The 23,390-nt window shown below is 33.2% G+C and overlaps 1 protein-coding gene across 1 annotated transcript in view; it reads left to right on the top strand.

Annotated features, from left to right (window-relative positions):
• Window positions 1-23,390, top strand: part of Dpp10 (Dipeptidyl peptidase 10) — a 154,506-nt gene that overhangs the window by 115,641 nt on the left and 15,475 nt on the right. The window contains exons 5-8 of the mRNA XM_088260492.1: window positions 515-642; window positions 11,966-12,177; window positions 19,388-19,673; window positions 21,181-21,304. Of these exons, the coding sequence (XP_088116618.1) occupies window positions 515-642; window positions 11,966-12,177; window positions 19,388-19,673; window positions 21,181-21,304 (750 nt within the window). The remainder of the gene's footprint in view (window positions 1-514; window positions 643-11,965; window positions 12,178-19,387; window positions 19,674-21,180; window positions 21,305-23,390) is intronic.

Consider the following 23,390-nt stretch of genomic DNA (forward strand, 5'->3'; position numbering starts at 1 on the left):
CCTTAAAAGTGATATATGGTGTTATACTCAGTAATGCTGTTAAAAGTTCAATTTTTCAATACGAAAAAAAACAACAGATCCCCACCCTCTGAATTCTACACTCGGGCATTGATTTGATATTATTCATTTGTTCGAAAATGACAAGTTGTTCATATAGGACTTGTGTACTGAAAAATTTGAGCTGAACACGTGTTTTCAATACGTCTATTCGTAACGATTGTTTATGGTTATGAAATTTCCAATCATTTTCGTCCGTATTTACGAATGCAATATTCCATGGATTGTCTGTTCTTTTTTGGTTTTCTGTTAGTTGATTCTATGTATAGTAATTTAATGTATGACTACACAGTTATTTTGTTGAGTTCATGTTATCATAAGGTGATGGTGCTTTATATCATAATAAATACATTTTAATCCAAATTTCTGTTTTGATACAAGCATATGACAGTCGTAAGATTTATTTTTGATTCTAATATAAAATAGAACTCTTTATAATATATATTTTTTGTTACAGCGTCGACTCAACCCCGCAAGATTCGAGTTGTCGCCAGATCGGCGATTTATCCTGCTCGCCCTCAACGTGCAAAAACTGTTTCGTCACTCTTACTTGGCGCAGTACAGCGTCTATGATATTCTTACCACGTGAGTATTTCTGCTCTCCTGATATCCTCTCATATTTCTAGCAAAGCTTCATTCAGTTAGCGCTGCTTTTCTTGATTTCTTTTAATTATTAAAGTAATAAAGACTTCATGGTCATTTTAATATGTATATTTATACATTTGAAAGTCCGAAAATTATAGATTAAGACATAGTCCAATCGAGGTTACCGTATTTTTTGAGAATTGCACTGTCATTCAATTTCCAATTAGTTTTTACCGCTTATATTTGTCCAAATATACATAATAGGTTTTAACCCTTTAAGTGACAGTAATCTGCGAACTATCTTGAAATAAAAAAATAATATAGTTCAATTTGTCTTGATATTAAGGGCAGTAAATTAATAAATAAGTTCTGCTAACATCTCCAAGGTAACGGCATAAGTATCGTTTTTAATTTTAACTTTCTGGGGTAATTGTTTCCCAGAGACACATAGGTATGGTGGGATACTATTCTTCCAGTACCACTTAAAGTGTTAATCATTTTTCATATTCGAATTATTTCAAGCATAAATTTACATTCTAAAAAACTAAATTTTAGGAATTAGTGATCAATCAATTGTTGATTTTTGTTAACGAGTTAACATACCTGTTGTAGTCCAAATGCACTAAACCTTTGATTGGCAACACTATGTCATTATATCCTTTCTCCTTCTTTTTGCGATTGCTGAGACAGAGCAGGTTTAGAATTTAGGAATTTAAAGTGAGAAACGTGACAATGATTCGGTATTTTTGAAAAACCACAAAAGCTCTTTTGGTAACTCGCCTTGTCATCTACTTATTGTAATTCAATAGAGTCCACATCGCAAGTGATACGAAACAGAGAATAATTTGCTATTAATATGTCGGGTTGTGGTCCCGTGGTTGTGTCGCGGACTCTTAAGTCAGAGTTTCTCGGTTCGGACCCACTCTACCATAATTTGATACCTATTTTAAATAATGGGCAGCTTAGGCACACAGAATTCTTGATCTTCAAACCCTTATCCGCACCCCAATGGTGCAAAGGGAAGTACATTATATAAACGCAGTGTTATCATGATGACACATGAAAGAAATGTGATTAGCCCTCCACTTCAGGTACGAGTCCAGGGTAATATTAAATAAACATCAGAGTGAAAAAATCACTTATTTTTATTTGACTCCCCTGGCAATTGAACCCGGGCCTCTAGAACGGTAGCCGAGCGGGCTGATCATTACACTACGGAGGCGGACAGAAGTAGTATGATAAAAATATATTTCTCTTTTTTAAACAAATAAAATAATCTAGATCAATAAGAAACTATATATTTTAATTTCATAATAAATCTGAATCTATATAGAAATTTCGAACGAAGAGAAGTGGGCGAATGAAAATCGTGATCATTTTTACACTTTTGGTCTATACATCAATACTCAAATACCCTATACATCAATACTCAATACCCTATCAATACTCAAATAAAAGCTTCCATAAATGTGACCACTAAGAAATTCCGCATGTTTTATGTATGACGAAAGATATTGATCTCCTCGTCTGAGAAATGGAACTCCTTGAACTGGCTCACGAATATTTTCACTATGAAAACTTTGCATTTGAATATCTTGGATCAAGTGGAACACCGAGGGATGTAGCTAGTCCGTGGTTATACCTACTTCGTATTCAACAAAAAACGTTTGAAGAATAATTTAGTTTAGTCCATTTTTTTATCATCTTGTTTGTCTTGCTCAGCGATGAGTCTACTGAGATGTCTAGATGTAGGATCAAGAATTGCTTCTGTAACATATTGAGTAACGAAGGTAACCATGGAATTATGGGTAAAACTAGATTGCGACACTTTACAGGGTTTATTTAAAATTACTATTTATTTTACGAATGCCTTGGCTTAAATTCATGCGATTGAAAACGAAACGTAGGAGGATAAATATACTATGCGATATAACTTTATGTTTGTGAAAATAATTTTCCAAAGAATTTATGAAAATAATTATTAATTATTAATAATTAATTATTTCTAAAGAATTATTTCGGTTAAATTCATAAATTATAGATTCTACTGTTTATTTATGTCAGCGGTTTGATTCTACGGTGAAATTGTCATACGTCAATGCGTCACACACTAAAAAATAGTTGAACCAAAAAAAACTTTTTAACATGAAATCGCCTTTTGATTTGTATTATATTAAATAATTACATATAAATTATAAAGTAATCGCGTATTAATTTTTTTCCATTGAATTTTCTGTAAAGTATTATCAACATGTTTTTTAAAGAATCAAAAGAAAATCCATTAAAATTTTAATAGAAATACATTTTCATAAAAGCCAATCGATATATTTTAACAGAAAATATTTATATTTTTCAAATTGTGAATTAAAAGTTTGCCATCACATTTTAATACAATTTTGGAAGGGGGTTTATCTGTAAGCCCCGTAGAATGCCTGTGCCTATTACAAAAAAAAATACATATCCTTTTTATGAATTGAATTTGTGAAGAGATATCCTGGAGAAAAAAAAACGGTTTCCAATCATTTCAGTTATCCAGTTGAAGGGATATTGTGATTTCGAGCTTATGATAATATTTGGGATACCTCCGCATATATCTTCAAACGCATTTTCTTGAGTAAGCATCGCGTAACCAAATACAAAAATTGCCACATTTTTCAATGTTTCTACCAACAATGATTCCAATATATTATTCAGACTATTCCAATATATTATCAAACCCTGAAAAGAGAGATGGGTTTTCACGATAATTTTTTTAAACCTCAATCTGCTCCTAGCGGTTCAATACAATATAGATGTATTATTATATGAACACGGTGTGATTAGTTCTGCGCTTTAGTTTATCAGTCACTCAATAAGTTCGTAGGATGACTGATAAAATTTCGTCATCTGGGGTCGTTTTTTCGCAAATTCTTAGTTAACAATTTTTATATACTTATGCATCTACTACATTCACATTTCAAAAATAATAACTCTCTTTTTACGTGTATAACTGTATGTAGTAGTGTATAATTGTATGTATAAATGTATTCAAAGATAGTACCCATGATTGAAAGAAGTATTAAAAATATTGTCTGAAAACTTGAGTACACATCACGCGCACGGACTATGATAGCGCGCCACGCAGGCTTGCCAACTTGACGACTAACGCACTTGCTAGTCTTAAGATGTGGACAGGTCTTCACACTGACGGTATATGTAGTACTGATATGATTTTTTTTTAATTAAATACTTTTTTTATAAAATACAATATAACTTCCATTTTCATTTCGCTCACTCCTTTCAAGAACGTCATAAATCGTCAATTTTCAGTTCTGCATGTATTCGGAATGCCCAAAAAATGTACTATATCCCAGTAAAAGAAGCATATTTTTAACTTAATATTTACTCGCTACAGGGCAGAAAATGTTTTTTTTTTGCATTTTGAAGAAAAGGTATTGTTTAATTCTTTTTTTAAATATACTTAATATTTTTCAAATGGAGATAAAACATCCAGGTTTTACCTAAAAAGATTTGTTGCACAGTAAAAAGTTCAATAAGTGGCTTGACTTTATTTTTAATACATTGTATTATATTTTTAAACTTTAAAAACGTTCTCCTGAAAAATCAAGTTTTTTTGATTTATGACGTTGTTAAAAGGAGTGAGCGATTTGTCAAAATAATTCAAATGTTTGTTTACAACGTTTTGGGTGTGTCCAAATCCTTCATACATCTGGGTGTTTCCCCACTTAAGAGTTATTTTACATTTTGACATTGATTTGAATATATTTTTAAAAATTCTTACTTTATTATTAAATGCGAGATAACGTCCAATTTGTTTTGTAAAACGTTCAATTGGATTTGTTAAACATCCAAATTGATTTCTCATAAGTCCACTTTGATTCATAAGGCGTCCAATTTGGTTTGTAAAACGTTCAATGTGAACCAAAAACCAGATATTGTATTTATAATGGGAGCATTTGGAGCTGGCGTTGACGCAGCCAAGAAAGTGAACCTCAGAAGAGAAGTTGATACGCGGTGAAATTGGATTTTGCTTGATTGCATACATACGTACATAATATATTACCCCATTCTGTATCCCTTAATTAAATTGAACTGTCAATAGGGTTTATTGAAAAGATAACCTTTAATCCTTTGTTGCCCTGGTACTTTAATCAATCAAGTATTCAACTTCGGGGTCGAATATATCCTTATGTATTGAAAATAATACATTTTCCCGACAATTTACTGCTTTGAGATTAACAAAAGGGATCGCTGGAAATTCGTGAGATAAAAAATGAAACATTAATTTTTATTTATTTGTAAGTTTTTTTTCAATTGCATTGTTACAATTGAAATGTCCTCGCGGAGACATTTGAGTAATAAGCTTCATTATATACTTTTTCTTTTAATCGTGCAAACATGGATTCCCGGCTGGGTTGTTGATTAAAATAAGCGGTCAAATTATAGGTTACATACTTATTATTATTATTAATACCCTTATCCGCAACCCAATGGTGCATAGGGCACTGCTTCATATAAATGCAGTGTTATCTTGATCGTTTACGCATGAAGGAAAGGTGATCGGTAATGAAAGGTAATATTGAATAAATATTACAGTGAAAAAATCACTTATATTTATTTGACCCCCCCTAGGAATCGAACCCGGGACCTCCAGAACGGTAACCGAGCGCGCTGACCATTACACTACGGAGGCGGACAGATTTTGTATAGGTTACATACATAAAAATTAAATCATCTTTTTAGGTGTTTTATAGTATGTAAAAAAATGGGGGTTGAAATCTTGCATACAAATAAAAGGGTCTCTGCTAAGCATTCTTAATCCAACATAAATGGCTGTTGTGAACTCATATGCACTACGGCATAAGATTGATTATATACATATCTAGGAATTCCAAAAATTTGAGTAGTGTGGTGTTCAAAGTGACTACTTGACCAGCCCTCTAAATACCCAGGCTTCCATATTCTTCTTCATTTATATTGAAATGCCAAAATAACTTTTAAGTGGAAGAAATCCACAGTATTTGTTGGACGCACTCAAAATGATGTAAATAATAACTTTATATTTAGACCTAAAGATGGAAGTATAGCTTCCGAAACTAGTCGTTAAAATAAAATAAATATAACTCAAGTGGTAATAAACAAGAGTTTTCTTTTAAATTTCATCATGTCTCACAAATGCCGAATGCGAATGCCGAAACAATAAATAAAATATTCTAAATAATTCGTCAGCCTCCATAGTGTAGTGGTTAGCGCGCTAGGCTACCATGCAGGAGGTCCCAAGTTCGATTCCCAAGAGGGTCAAAATAAATATTAGTGATTTTTCATTTATTTAATATGACCTTAGACTGGTATCTGAAGCGGAAGGCTGATCACCCTTCCTTCGTGTATTTAACGATCAAGATAACACTGCTTCTATACGATGCAGTGCCCTATGCACCATTGGGGTGCGGATAAGGGTTAGAAGAATAAATAATTTGTTGTTGTTTTATTCTTACGCAAATACTCGTATATCTGAAGTGGAGTCTATATAATTGCGCGGTATGATCGATAATCCTGAAATTATCCAGAGCATTGGTCTGTATGTTCCCGATAGTTACCTAAGACAGCGTCGGCATAGATTGTTTCACATTCCTATACACAGGACCAACCTGCCGATGGTTATGCCTGTAGGAAGAGCTACCGCTATGTTGAACAATATCACATTGGATATTGATCTGTTCCATGTATCCGAAGGAGTTTTCCGAAGCGAGATTCTTCTACACATTTAACAAGAGTCTTCTTGCGTTATTTTCAATTTGTTTTTTTAATGTATACGCCTTAAATGTTTGTTTGTAATGTATATATTAATTATTGAATAAATTGAATTGAATTGAATAATTCAGCATTTGTGAACAAAATTTGGACACATTCTAAATGTCAAACAATCAACGTAATGAGTAAATAAATAACATATCTCCGTTTGATTGATTGTGCTTGGTAGTTTAAGGAAATGACCGCTTAGATCTCGAAAGAACGAAAATACCCCCGTTACTTTTCCAGCCACAGAAAAAATACTCAGACTATTGTAGCGTTAATTCATCCTCCCTCTCGGCTCATTGGACAATTATTCCAAAAAGGGGTAGTTCATCTCACCCGACAGAAACTAATCTTCTCCCAATTTCGAGGAGTAACCAAAAATGATTTGATAATTTTCTTACTTGTATCTGCAAATAATTGAGGTAGGAATATTTTTTATTTTTTTTTTTTTTATTTATTTCTTAAGTTAGCTTATATTAAAACTAATATAAACTATTATATACATTTACATCATCTTTATATATTTACATTTCCTTACAGTAACTTAGACATTTATTTTTAAATTCTTTCAGACATTTTATTAATTGATTCGGCATTAACTTTGTGGTAAGACATGTTACAATGATTAAAGAAAACACTTGTTAAAACAAGTATAAATACCACTCGAGTTTTATTATAGACTTCATGTTTCAGAAGTTAAACTTCCATCATTCAGGTCTGTATAATAACTAAAATATAAAATTATTTTATATTTTAATTACTATACAGACCTGAATGATGGAAGTTTAACTTCTGAAACATGTAGTCTATAATAAAACTCAAGTGGTAAAAAACAAATGTTTTCTTTAATCATTGTGAGGTAGGAATATGTTAACATATTATCAAAACATTAATATCTAGGGGCAACACATAAACATTTCCTGAAATTATAAAATTAATTGATGTAAAACAGCCATTTTTAAATTAAGTTACATGGTAAATCTCTAGTACTTACCAATATTTCTTAAAATCTATTGAGACACTTAATGCTTATTACGGCTTAGATCTCAAGCTTGTCTCAAGCGTTCAGAATGCGCTCAACCGCGTTCAGGGCTGCACGTGTTTTAACGCTCATTAAAAAAATGTTTGTTGGATATTTTTTGTTTTTTTCGAATATATATATATAGGAAAAATATTTTTTACATTTTTTAACTCCTTACCTTTCAATAACTCTTTTTTCCAAAACCATGTAGTTATTTCTAAGAAAAACTTATTTTTTCAATGCAAAAACAGTTTTTAAGAAAAATTAATTAAGTAAAATGTTTATGTATTAATTATGAGTCTATCAATTTTTTGAGTCTACTAAGTTATATTTTATTAACAAAAACACATAAAAATTAATCTTGTGACAGTTGTTTCGCCTAGGTATGGCATTTTCAAACGAATGTGAAGATTAAATGGACTGACGGTCCTTATGTAGCTATACAATTCTAAGTGACAGTTTTAAATTATTATTGCACATGAAACGATTGTCATAATATTAAATTTTTATGTGTTTTTGTTAATAAAATATAACTTAGTAGACTCAAAATTTCTGTGTTTTTTTTATTTAAAAATTAATACATAAATTAAAATGGAGTTCTACAAATTAAACGCCAAATCAATAAATAAGTCAATGTTATCTGGATTTGGAGAAAATTAAGTTGCGACTTAACGAATACTTGGTCTAAAGAAATCGTGGTATTTACCAAGTAATACTGAAAAAAATGTAACTAGCCTTCATGAAATGTTTTCTAAATTACTGTAACCATTTATTTTTCCGGCGTCAAAATGTATTATTTATTTTATTAGAAAGATATAATTGATCAGACAGACCGTCAGAATTAATTTGTTTAGAGTTTGTCCGGATAGATACCAGGAGCGCAGGAATGGGCAAGGATGACAAAACAATATTACAGTGTTTCTTCGTCCGATTTGAGCGGGATTATCTACAGACTGCAGACGTTCCGATATCGTCTCATTCTATTGTTGAAATCGTCTGGGAACTTCAGACTAGACTTTGTGACGCACAAGTTTTGGATCTGGCTTATGAAATGGTACTGTTTGTACAGGGTGGCGCAAAACCAATCACTTTATCGGAAGATCTCTTAATTTTTGCAAATGGAGCATCAAACATATTTGACATCTGTGAACTAGACAGCTGCAGTAAACAAACAAATTAAAGGAGGTGCAAAATAATTCATCCAATTTTGTTTATAAATAACATTTTTACTAAATAAAAAAATATGTATTATGTGAGTAATGTTTATCTTTATTTGGACCTTTAATTTTTTAGTAAAAAACATAATATTCGTCAAGTGGCAGCCGCCAGTCTTAATGCACATTTGTGCCCGTTTTTATAAATTTGTTTGTGTACTCCAGCTGTCTAGTTTACAAATTTAAAATATGATATGACTTACGATGCCATTTGCAAAAATTATAACATCTTCCGATAGGGTAATTAATTTTGTGCCACCCTGTATATGGACAGGTCAACACACCCTTACTGACAGTGAATTGTAGAAATCTTATCAGAATTATTTTTAAAATTCACGAAACTTATAAATAATCGTAGTTTTATTTTACCAGGATAACATATTAATTCTTTTAATAAAAAGTATTCACAAGTTGAAAATCACAATTTTCATGAGTATACATTCATTCAAACCCTCATCCGCACCCCAATGGTGCATAGGGCAATACATCGAGACAAGACACACAAGGTGGCTTGGTGGGTCTCTGCAAAAAATGCTCTTAATATGTAAAAATTGTGATTTAAATAAATGTATACAAATTTAAAAATATATATTGATAAAATAAAATAAATAAACAAAAATAATAAAACATTCGAATGTGGCTGGAGCTTTCAGAGAATACTTAGAATATACGGCCGTATGGAATCTTGTACTACCAGTTAATATTTTTTATTTCATTAATTGATTCGGCATTCACTTTGTGGTAGAATCTATCCATTTTTAATAAATGTTTTACTTAGTAAATACCACTATTCATTATAATCTACTGTGACACATCTTTCAATGCATTCCGCATCATTTTCAAACACCGTATGTGAAGCTAATTCTAAATTTTAGAGTTGGGTCCTTGGGACGTAGAAGGTTGAAGAGGGGGTAATAGCTGTTTCTTATTTTTATTTATTAATTTAATTTTTTTATATTTATCTTATCAGTGGGAACATACACAAAAGGTGGGAGGCTTTAGTCATTGTCATATTGTTAATTATGGTTTTATTGTTATTTATATTTGTATGAATTTCTATTGTTCAAAATGTTGCAGTTTATGGCTTTTCGTATTAATTATTTGTAGGATTTCTACGTTATTGTGGTTAATTTTGTGATCATTATCTATTAAATGGTTAGCGAATTCCGAAAAATTATTATTTCTCAAACATAATTCATGTTCCCTGATTCTTGTTTCGAATTTTCTGTGTCACAGTAGATTTTAAGAAATAGTGGTATTTACTAAGTAAAACATTAATAATATTTTGGAGTCGCCATATTCACGAGTACAAAAGTACTTGTCAGTAAATCGGCCGGCCCTTCCGGCCCGTGATGGCCGGTCCTTATGGGCCCCATTTGTCTAGAGCGGCGGGCCTGTATAACGCGACTCTCCGGGGTCTCGTTAGCTTGAATCTGATAATGCACCGTCATTTACGGTCATACGCATGGTCGGACCCAAAGTTGGCCATTCGGGATTCGTGCTTTGAACTAGAGACTTCTAATGGACTTTGAGTTTGAACTCTCTCGAGACTTCTAGGGCTCAGTTTGTAATGTAGGAAAAGTGATTATAATGTTTCTATGACACGACGTATGGAAGTGAAGCACGAAGTTGTCAAAATTTGTTGAAACAAAAGTGTATCCTAATTTTACTGTGAATCTACATTTAAAAGCTTTCAATAGCCCTGTCACTGCCAATCTAAATAATACAAGTTTGTAAAACTACCATTAAATTTTATATATCTACCACAGTGTAGGGAGTGAAAGAGATAAGTTGTTAGTTAGTTCCGTTAGTCAGCTATATTCGATTCCGTCCCGACGGCGGGTACATAGACGCCTCCACAAGCGACTAGCACAGCAGACAGACACTGAACAGTGCCAAGCCTTTTTCAGAAAATTTTCAGCCAGCGCATTTTCCGCTCAATCGTAATTCATCGACACTATATTACCGATTCCTTTCACAAGTTACGTTTTGTTTTTCTTTACACAAATCACAATCCTAACAAACGATGGACAACAACACAACGCAGCATCTTACACAAAGACAACACAAAAATAACCACATTAACATATCGGTCATTCCTTTTAACAACGTCATATATCAAAAATCGTCAATTTCCAGTTGTGCATGTTTTCAGAATGCCCAGAAAATGTACTATATCCCAGCAGAAGCGGCATATTTTTAACTTAATATATACCCGCTACAGGGCAGAAAGTGTTGTTTTTGCATTTTGAAGAAAAGGTATTGTTTAATTATTTTTTTTTTAATATACTAAATATTTTTCAAACGGAGAAAAAACATTAAGGTGTTACCTAAAAAGATCTGTTGCACAGTAAAAGTTCAATAAGTGGCTTGATATTTAATTATAATACATTTTATTATATTTTTAAACTTTGAGAACGATGTCTGAAAAATCAAGTTTTTTGATATATGAGGTTGTTGAAAGGAGTGAGCGATATAATACCTCTTGCAATGACCAATGTCACTTTAAAAATATGTTCATGTACATATACCTCTTGCAATGACCAATGTCACTTAAAAAATATCTTCTTGTACATATACCTCTTGCAATGACCAATGTCACTTTAAAAATATGTTCATGTACATATACCTCTTGCAATGACCAATGTCACTTTAAAAATATCTTCTTGTACATATACCTCTTGCAATGACCAATGTCACTTTAAAAATATGTTCATGTACATATCGTAGTCATACAGGAGAAAGTGACCAAGTGCATTTTTTACAAAAGCGTGATCATTGACTATTTGATATCTTACTAAGTATAAGTATAGTATTGACTTGTTAAAAATGACTAACGGCATTGATGTTTATTTTCTTGCCAAGCAAAAGTGACTTGAATGGTCCTGCTGAACGTTTTACGTTTTGTTAGTAGGTAAAAAATTAGTTAGTAGGTAAAAATTTAAAAATATGAGAATTGGCACAAAAATAAGTAAATTACATAAACTTGTGTTCATAGATGTTTTGTTTCAACAAACTTGTACATTTTCAAAATTTTCAAATGCCAAATAAAAGTTTTACTTGCAGAAATCATTGATACTTAACGTGAGATCTTGTGGTTCTCTCGTTAATTAAATTAAACCACTACTCATAAGTCATAAGATATATCTGTTAAATATATATCTGTCAAATATGGTACACAGAGATGACCCTCAAAATGACCCTCCTGAACATTTTACATTTTGTCAGTTGGTCACTTTCTCCTGTACGACTACGATATACCTCTTGCAATGACCGATGTCCTCATCCGCAGGGAGACGTTCCCGCTCACCGCCCTGCCGGACGACGACCGGCCGCCCTACCTGGCGCTGGCGCGCTGGACGCCGCGCGGCCACGGGCTGGTCACGGTGCTGGACTACGACATCTACTTCCGCCCCGCGCCGCGCTCCTCCACGGGCTACCGCGTCACGGCCACGGCGGTGCCCGGGGTCGTGTACAACGGGGTGCCCGACTGGCTCTACGAAGGTTGGTTGCCTTGCAATACAGCCCCTTGACCACCAAATCAGATATCGCTCATTCGGTGCAACAATTTTATTTATTTTATCTATTTATTTCAAAAACATATTGTGATTGATAACCACACTACTGATTTTTTTGGAAAACGTAGATCTATGATCAATCTCACGACGCAGTACGAGTTCATATCGATCGTTGTGATTGTACGCTAATATAAATAAAACAATTCACCAAATTAGGTTATATTGGTTGATAGAAACGAAAAATAAACGAATCGCTCGATTGGCGAACTAATCTGATAAAACGATCCATATTATTATTATTTTTTATTTATTTCAAAACTTATTACATACATAAATCATATATACATATAATATTCCCGATGAGTAATTTCTATTTCTCATTTTGGGACATAGGATTAAGGTTGACAAGACTGGAATAATAAAGTTTTTTTTAAATAACCAAAACTAATATTCATACATGGCAAAATATAAAAACAATAAACAGGTAAAATAAATAGGCACAAGAAGCATATTTAAAAGAAATAAATGAGAAAACATAGGGTAAGAAGCATATTTAAAATAAACAAATGAGAAAATATAAAAAACATAAGGTAAAAACAAAATTAGTAAATATGACTAATCACTACATTTAAGTACCTAAATAATGAATAATGAAGTAATTAAACTTTTTTCAACAAGTTAAATTTGCCAAAATGTGCGGAAAGACTATTTACATGGGGAGAAACATTGACAGAATTGATTTTGTGGTGAAATGCTGCGAAATGGCGCGAGTGTCATTGTAGAATGGAGTAAAATTGCGCGATATCTGTTGCTACAACGTCTGAATGGCATCTCCTGTAATATTTCTTGTTGCACCAAATGAGCGATATAGGTACTCTAGCGATCTTAAAGTACCGGATCCATCAGATCTGACGTCATGATCTTTAAAGTATCAGATACATTTTGGACAGTACAAGTACGTTAGGAATTCCTTCAAACACCAAATTGCACAAAATTTTTCGATTCACAAAATGTTTTTTTTTCTCAATAAGCTATACATCGATATTTAAAATTAAATGATAATTTTTAGCATACAATTAGTTATATTATTACAACAAATTGAAATTAACACTTAAAGAAAAACAACTCTAATGGATAGAAGTGAAACATGGAGTTGGCAAACGAAGGATGAAAGTAGACTGAATGCATTCGAAATGCGATCTCTCAGAAGAATATGCGACAAAACGATGTATGATAGATGTGCGAATAGTGAAATAAGGAAGGAATGCAAAGCTGAGATAAGCATTATCGATCAAATTAAGAAAGGTGTGTCGAGATGGTTTGGACATGTAGAACGAATGAGTGAGGAAAGAACGGTAAAACAAATTTATGAGGCGAATGTTAGTGGGAAAAGAAGCAGAGGAAGACCGAGAAAAACATGGCACGATCAGGTATGCCAAATACTTGAAAGTGGTCAGGTTAGGAGTCGTAACAATCGGCGGGTATGTATGAGGAGATGCATGAACGTGGAAGAGGCGAAGAATTTTTGCAAGGACAGAGTGGTGTGGCGCTCTATTCTCTCTGCCTACCCCTGCGGGAAAGCGGCGTGATGGTTAGTTTGTAGTTAGTTTAGAGAAACGAGAAAAAAATTCAATAAACCAAATTTGTTTCCGCGAAAACTAAATTGAGAAATTTTAATTTGTGTACCTTTAAAAAAACACATTATACTTATGAATGGTAAAATAGTTTTTTGTATTATTTTATATATCATAAATATTATTTTATATATTAATGTTCTCCTAAGAATCACACCATATTATTTACTAAGTTTTCTTTGACTCGACAGAGAATTGCATTTCCATATTTTTGATCGGTTATCTGAGCATTTCTCGTACCATGCTCCCTCAATAATGTCGAATCAAAGGGATTTTCACGTTTTATTTTTGGGGAAAAACTCGCATATCGAAATCTTTTATTTTCTTTTTACACCGCTTGTATGTTTCTTGTGTGGTTGGCCTGGGTAAGGTCAGGTTAGGTTAGGTTAGAGTCATTCTTTAGTGTGCAAGAAAAACATGTAAAGATAAAATAATATTCATCTAGGGAAAATACCCCAGTTATCGACACATAAGCAGTGTTGATTTTGTTTTACTTTATATATTGAATGTTTAATTGGCTCTAAATTGCTTAGCTTTTATTTTTACTGAAGAAAAAATGCCTTAAAATACTATTTATGGCAGTTATTGGAACACTAAACAGGCTTTGGTCCGCCTCCGTGGTGTAATGGTCAGCACGCTCGGCTACTGTACTGGAGGTCCCGGGTTCGATTCCAGGGGGGGTCAAATAAATAGAAGTGATTTTTTTACTCTAATATTTATTGAATATCAACCCTGGACTGGTACCTGAAGCGGAGGGCTGATCGCCTTTCCTTCGTGTGTTAACGATCAAGATAACACGGTGTTTATATAATGCAGTGCCCTATGCACCATTGGGGTGCGGATAAGCGTTTGAATTGAAGTAATATAAAAATGCAACACTTTGATTTTCAAAATCATCAGTGACAATAACTGAGACACGGTGTCAACAATTTGCTTGTTTACCCTACTAAAACATTTTTCGATGAAACATGTACATACAATATTCTTCGCAGATCCCAATTTATCATGTTATCAAATTTGCCTCACAAAATGAGGAAATAAAACGCAACAACCAACCAAACGAATTCTATGAATATAAATATATTTACGGCGTCATAATGACGGGGTAAACGGCATATTGGAAAAGCTATTTTTAAACTATCCGTGCTCTGTGCTTGTTTATGAAGAGCAAATAATATTTAATTTCAGCTTCAACATTATGATGATTCTAGCATCATACGATAACTTTATGGGTACATGATTTAGAAATATTGAGTAAATAAATATATTATTAACAAAAGCTTGAGCTACTTTTTAAAAAAAATTGGAAAATTTAATAATTTATGTCTAAATAAAACCGTTATCTTTCAATATTTTTGTCGAGAAATCGATAAATATTTGTCCGCCTCTCGAATATAGTGGTTAACGATATTAGCTTCAAGAGATTGATTCTTCACTTTAAACCCTCATCCGCACCTCAATGGTGCATAGGGCACTCCATCATATAACCGCTGTGTTATCTAGATCGTTAACATATGAAGGAAAGGTGATCATCCCTCCGCTTCAGGTACGAGTCCAGGGTAAAATTGAATAAATATTAGAGTGAAAAAATCATTTATATTTATTTGACCAACCCCCCCCTAGGAATCGAATCCGAGACCTCCAGTACGGTAGTCGAGCGTGCTGACCATTACACTACGGAGGCGGATTATTTAAGGAGCTAAAATAGAAAAGTATTTTATTCAAATTTTATATTGAAAACCGGACTTTGGGCAAAAGCGATAACAACTGTTGCATAGATAAGAACCTCGCCTTAACATTCAATAATATAACAGCATAATCTTCATATTCCGTATCGAACCATTCTGAGTAAAAATAAAAAAATTGGATAATTTTATATCTTCTTCTTCTTCAAACCCTTATCCGCACCCCAATGGTGCATAGGGCACTGCATATAAACGCAGTGTTATCTTGATCGTTAACATATGAAGGAAAGGTGATCGGCCTTCCGCTTCAGGTACCAGTTCAGGGTGATATTGAATAAATATTAGAGTGAAAAAAAATCACTTATATTTATTCGACCCCCCCTGGGAATCGAACCCGGGACCTCCAGAATGGTAGCCGAGCGTGCTGACCATTACACTATGGAGGCGGACAATGCAATTTTATATAGCGCCTTTTTATAAAATACTAAGTCAAAAGTTGTCCCTCATATCATTTTAATGAGCATCGTTTGTTATACCTTCATATATTCACAAACCCTATAAACAGTTGATGGGCTTATGGGTTATACGATGAAAAAAGAGATTAAGCTTGTCCTCACCCCTTGTAACCTAACCTCATCCAGTTAAAAACAAATATTTTCTAATAAATTTCAATCGCTCTGTATTCTATGTGCATTAATTCGATATAAACGCAGACCGTTTAACGAAATTTCCGACGACAATAAGTGCAAATTTGCAATCAGTCTATATTTCTTGCAATTGATCTATGCTTTTTTAGCAATGAAAATTGGTCTCATACTAAGTTTTCGTTTTCAGTTCGAATAATTGCTATGTATTTAACTGTTTTTTATTTCTAGCCCTCATTAGATTTTAATAAATATATTTTTCTAAAAATGTTAAACACACCCGTTAAAATATCTATGCTAAAAATTGCGAAAATGTATGGCAAAATGACAGATCGAGAACGAGACATTATAAGGTTGTTTTTCGAAAACTGCTTTTAGTTTCGTTAAATAATCTTTAACAGCTCATACAGAATAGACCCGATAGTATCTCAACACACGTGTGTTTCGGAATGTATGCACGTTATAAAGAGATATATTGTAAGCGAAACATTCAAAAATACTGTAGTCATCATTTCATATTAAAGAGATGTATCCGGATAACATAGAACGTGACAGGTAACGTCTTACTTAATTCGCTGTCGAGTTTCCAGGCTTTTGTACTTTCACACATCCGCCTTCGCTAACTTTGCGCACAGAACAGCTGTCAGATACAAGTTAGTGGAATTAATGTTTGGTAAATCCTTCACCGATATTCTGCGACCCTGGTGCTTAATATGAAGTAAAATGTGTGAATTTCCTGAGAAATTTAAGGTTATATAATTTAATTCCTTTTGATTTCTACCCCAGTCTTAGTAAAAACGTGGTTTCTATTACATTATATAAAGTGGTCAGGTTAGGAGTCGTAACAATCAGCGGGTATGTATGAGGAGATGCATGAACGTGGAAGAGGCGAAGAATGTTTGCAAAGACAGAGTGGTGTGGCGTTCTATTCTCTCTGCCTACCCCTGCGGGGAAGCGGCGTGATGGTTAGTTAGTTAGTTAGTTTTAAAATCATTATTAGTGGGAACATAGACAATAGGGGGGAGGAGGGTTTAGTCATTGTCAAATTGTCAAATTATGGGTTTATTTATATTAAAATTTTTATGAATTTCTATTGTTTCAAAATGTTGCTGTTTATGACTTTTCGTATTTATAATTTTTAGGATTTCTATGTTTTTCTTGTTATATTTATGATTTTATGAAATATTTTCAGGTGTATTTGTTAATTTAATTAAATTAATAAAAACATCTGAAAATTTTTAAAATGTGGTAATTTTAAACACAAGCAACAAAAAACTTGGAATTAGAGTAGGTACTCGTATAGCGAAAAATATACAATATATAAAATATACCTAATTCTGATGAATCAAGATTGGCTTCTAAAATATTCATCTCGAACTGATTCTCAGACGGAATTATTTAAAAAGGATTATTTCGCCTCAAAGGTGTGTTTAAATAATCAAATAAAGGGAATTTGAAATTAAATTAGATCTCAAATAGGGGATTCATCTAAGAAGAGAACGAAACTTAATTAACCAACTCAAATCCACAGAAAGCTTTTTCTTCGCTTTCTTTCTGATTGAAAATAGAGGCACCAGTTTTTGGAAACGTTATGGATCTTGTTGGTGATTTTCCATTTACCATTTTTGACATCTAAATAAAGTTTTTTTTTTAAAGGAATAACCCGCAAAGCCTCTACTTTTAGAGGCTTGTTTGCAGGTAGGATAGTAAGGATAGGGACGGGAAAAATACATCACAAATACCCAGACTAATTGAAAATAAAACTTTCTAAAATTTATTTTGCACTTGGCGGTAATCGAACTCGCGACACCATTTTCGCAGTCGAGCGTCTACCCAACTACGTCACGACGCCAGATGAAGAAGAATATGAAAGATTGGTATTTACTGAGCTTACGATCTGTCATAGACTGGTTAAGTAATCACATTACACACGTGCAACATTCACCATTCTATACCCATGATTGATAACCACACAACTGACTTTTTTGGAAAAAGTAGACCTATGATCAATCTCATGACGCAGTACATATCGATCGTGATTGTACGCTAATATAAATGAATTAATTCACAAAATTAGGTCATGGTGGTTTATAGAAACGAAAAATAAACGAAACGCTCGATTGGCGAACAAATCTGATATAACGATCCATGTTATGCTGTTCAATCTGTAGTAGGAAGTAGTATAGAAGTGGAACTCCCGAGCGGTGGCTCTAATGATGACCGCATGGTTGGTCCAATAAAGAAATAATATCTTGTTCAATTTCACACGTTGTTAGGCAATATTCTCAACTTATCAAACAAACGGAAATGGGTAACGAGCAAAGTTTCTCATCTGACTTACAGCCTCTATTTTCACATTACGCTATCTAGAGAATATAACCAAACTTTTACATATGTAACACATATATAATACATATCGCTCACTCCTTTCAAGAACGTCGTACAAAAAACTTGATTTTTCAGTAGAATGTTTTTAAAGTTTAAAAATATAAAACAATGTATTATATTAAAAATAAATATCAAGCCACTTATTGAACTTTTTACTGTGCAACAGATCTTTTTAGGTAAAACGTGAAGGTTTTTTCTCCATTTGAAAAATATTTTGTTTATTAAAAAAAAATTAAACAACACCCTTTCTTCAAAATGCAAAAACAACATTTTCTGCCGTATAGCGGGTAAATATTAAGTTAAAAATGTGCCTCTTTTGCTGGGATGTAGTACATTTTCTGGGCATTCCGAAAACATGCACAACTGAAAATTGACGATTTTTGATTTATGACGTTCTTGAATGGAGTGAGCGATATGTTTAAATTTGGATATACACGTATGAACATACCTGCCGATTATTCCGATTCCTGACCAGACCACGTCGAAGTATTTAACCTACTTGAACATCTTCACGTTTTACCTAAAAAGATCCGTTACACAGTAAAAAGTTTAAAAAGTGGCTTGATATTTATTTTTAATACATTGTGTTATATTTTTAAACTTTTAAAATGTTCTACTAAAAAATCAAGTTGTTTTATTTATGACGTTCTTGGAAGGAGTGAGCGATATCCTTTTGGATGAATTTGAATGCACGAATGAGACGAGGAATGTTTGCATGAGACAGGTAAGGGGCGTTCTATTCTTTCTACCTACACCTGCGGAGAAACGGTGTGATTAGTTGATTTGTTTTATAAACTTAATCTCAAAGTAAGATATTTCAACCGTTTGATATTTCTCTTGCACAGAGGAGGTGATCCAGTCCAACTCGGCGCTGTGGATGTCCAAGGACGGGCACATGATGCTGTACGCCACGTTCAACGACTCGTTGGTGGAGGAGCAGCGCTTCCCGTGGTACGGCGGCGGCGAGGCGGACACCTCGGGCGGCTACCTGTATCCCGAGATCCGGTCCCTGCGGTACCCCAAGCCCGGCACGCCCAACCCCGTGGTGACGCTCACCGTGGCCGACCTGGCCGACCCCAAGAACATCCGGACGCGCACTCTCAAGCCGCCGCCGGCCCTCGGAGGAGATGGGTAAATACCAACACTCTTCTTTTATCTGTTTAAGTTAGAGAACAGACTAAATGTTGAATTGTTGGGTAATACATCCAAAATAAACAAAGTTTGTTGGATTAAATTCTACATTTATTTATGTATTTGGTAAAACGTGACGCGTTTCGTCTTCTTAGGACATTATCAAACACTGACTAAAAATATTTACAAAATGTCCTTATATACTAAAAATAATTGCTATTATTAGATCTAGGAGTACATATAATGGTGGGTATTTCGGTGGGTAATGTGGTTACAATAAATACACCAAATGTTGCCATCCTCCCAATACCAAAAACCTTTGAATTTACTTTTGCATATTTTTTTTTTACAAAAGTTTGAGTATTATTAGGATATAACCACTCATAAAAATAAAACTCGAAAAAGTGAATTATTCAAGTGTTTAATTTTAAAAAAAATTATCATGTCATTCCACAAAGTTAATGCCGAATCAATAAATCATATAACCACTCACTGAGATTTTTTGTGTACCGGTTTCGAGACGTACCCGTCTCTTCATCAGGATAATAAAACAGTATGCAAACAATACTACACGTCACTACCATAGCATTGCATCACAGTAAACAGATTACTTCATTAATAAAAGTTTTATAAAATGCATTTTTTTCTTTATTTTAAATTATTTTGCATTATACAAACATGACAAATTCAACATTTTGAGTGTGTCCAAATACTTGTTCACAAAATCTGGATTATCTATAAATATAATTATCTATCTTTTATTGAACAAGTATTTGGACACACTCAAAATGTTGTAAATAAATTATCTGGTCAAATTATAAGCTTAATAATAAAAATGAAAATGGTATTTTCTGGCGTTTCTCATGTGTGTGATTATAATCCAGGATTCGGATCTCACATACTAATATAAGAGTTTCTGCTTAATAAAAAAGCTTCTTTACATCTCACCAATAGATGTCTCTAGTGAAGTTCTAGTGATTCATGAACAAGGTTTCTAAATTGTTTCATATATATAGAACTTCCAAGAATTTGAGTAGTGTGGTTGTCAATAATGGGTAGAATTGGTGAATGTTACACGTGTGTAAAGTGATCACTTAAACCAGCCTATGACGGTCGTAAGCCCCGTAAATGCCCAGACTTCCATATTCTTCTTCATCTTTGATGAGATGTCAAAAAATAATATGACAAATTCAAATACCAAAAATTTTGAATAAAATATAAATACAAAAAAAGATCCCACAAAGGCATGGAATGTGTGTGGGTTTACAATATAATTTAGGTCATAGTAAAGGGTATAAGGGTATAGGCATTGATGATATGTTCTTTACAACATAAAGATATCGTTATTAAATGATAAAACTGGCTTCATTTTAAATGTTACACATTCGTATCAATTCACTCCACAGTGTTTACTCAAAGTTATCTTATGTACTAACGTTCTCGTCTAAGTTAGCAGTCGTTGGTAGTATGTGCTGAACAATATATCATGTTCGTTGTTCTATTTCAGTGACCATTACTTCACATCGGCCCAGTGGATCTCTCTGACTGAAGTGTGTGTGGTGTGGCTCAACAGGCCACAGAACCTATCTCTGGTCACAGTGTGCAAGAGCCCCATGTGGTTTTGCATAGAGGTAAGTCTACTGAATGATATTTTTTTTTAATTTCTTTTTTAATCCTGTAAGTACCTAATAAAGTAAAAACGTATTATATTTTCAGTGAAAAATATCGCGTTTGGTTTTTATTTATTTTAAACACGACTCGTTTATTTTACATATTTTTGGTACACAAAGCTCTGATATTAATTTCCATTTATCGATATGTGTAGGATGTTATAGTTGCTGAATATAAATACATGTAGTTTACAACATTTTGAGTGTTTCCAAATACTTCACAAAATCTGGATTATCTCCAATTACAGGGAGTTATTTTCACATTATTTTTTGACATCTCATCAAATCAGCCTAAATCAGTCGTCAGCCCCGTAAATGCCCAGACTTCCATATTCTTCTTCATCTTTGATGAGATGTCAAAAAATAATATAAATAATTTATTTATAATCGTCGATCACAAATATTATTGGAAAACGTTATGCTAAAACTGTCGTTCACAGTCAATCTGTCATTCACAGACACCCGCAGTTCATCGTAAGCGGCTGATTTTTTCTTCCTCTTCTTCTTTTTTTTCTGCTTGGGTAGGCCTTATGGTCTGTTTTTAAGAGGGATTATCCTCCTGCGATGTTGATTTCCACCTGTCAATCCATCTATTTGGTCTGCCCGGGAGTCATCTACCTTGGGATTGGTCGTGCAATGCAATATGGAGGAGTCTGGATGGTTCCATTCTCTTTTTAATAACGATTTATTTTCAAACGCAACCTCTTCCTGTCATTACATAGCCAGCTGACGACTGTTACATTTTTTTCACATTAGAATACAGATATTGATCAGAATTTTTTTTACATAAGCCAGTAATGTCTATATTTATATATATATTCCCTTCGTACAAAAATACACTTCGTCCTCTGTTTATACACCTAATGTAACTTTTTATATTTGTGTAATTATTAAGAAAAAACGTGGATGTTTTGATTTTTTAAATTATTAGATAGACATAAAAGTGTCAGGTTGTGGTCCCGTGGTTAGTATCACGGAATCTTGAGTTAGAGTTTTTGGGTTTGAACCCGCTCTACCACAATTTGATACCTATTTTGTAATAATGTAATAATGAGTCACTTAGTCTCACAGAAATTGTATGAAATTGAAGTATTTTTGCAAATAAAAAACAAACATAAATATTTCTTTACAACATTTTGAGTGTGTCCAAATACTTGTTCACAAATCTGGTTTATCTACGATTATAGGAGTTATTTTCATATTATTTTTTTGACATCTCATCAAAGATGAAGAAGAATATGGAAGTCTGGGCATTTACGGGGCTGACGACCATCTCCATATTCCTCTTCGTATTTGATGAGATGTCAAAAAATAATATGAAAATAACTCCTGTAATTGGAGTTAATCCAGATTTGTGAACAAGTATTTGGACACACTCAAAATGTTGTAAGGGTAGTATTGTTTGCATGCTGTGGTAGTAATTGTCCCAATGAAGAGATGGGTACGTCTCGAAACTGGTAGACATAAAAATCTCGGTGAGTGGTTAAATACTAATATAATATTAATAACATTTTTGTAAAGTGAAATATTTATGCTTACATGTTTGAGAAATGTAATGAAATAATATGATAAATATTTCTCTTAAAAAAAATTAAGACATTTTTTAAATATTATTCGGTAATACAAAATGTATAATTTGTCAGATTCCCACTTACTCATACATACTTTCCATTTGCGAACAAATCCTTCCTAACACAGAAATACCCCACAAAACCACTGCTAAAAACAATAACAAAAACTCCCAACAACAAAATATTACCACGCAGAACTCAGTGTAATATTTCTGGATTTTTTTATTGTAATTTGCGAGCCCATCCCCTCCCCTTAAGACTGTTGTATCTCATCCCTTTCTACTCTAACCCCATTCTTTCTTCTTCCCCCACCGACGCATCTTGTCGGGAATAATTTGAGTCTTTTGATTCTAAAAGTCGGTGGCTCCATTTTTAGAAATCTTTAGTGAATTACACAAATATAAATGTAATGCGATTTTCTTCATTTACAACATATCGTGGGTATACTGGCAAAAAATCTCTATAATCTCTGTTAT

The sequence above is a fragment of the Brachycentrus maculatus genome, unplaced genomic scaffold (genome assembly GCF_059751285.1).
Source record: "Brachycentrus maculatus isolate JH-2025_06_01 unplaced genomic scaffold, ASM5975128v1 h1tg000136l, whole genome shotgun sequence".
In the NCBI taxonomy this organism is placed as follows: domain Eukaryota; kingdom Metazoa; phylum Arthropoda; class Insecta; order Trichoptera; family Brachycentridae; genus Brachycentrus; species Brachycentrus maculatus.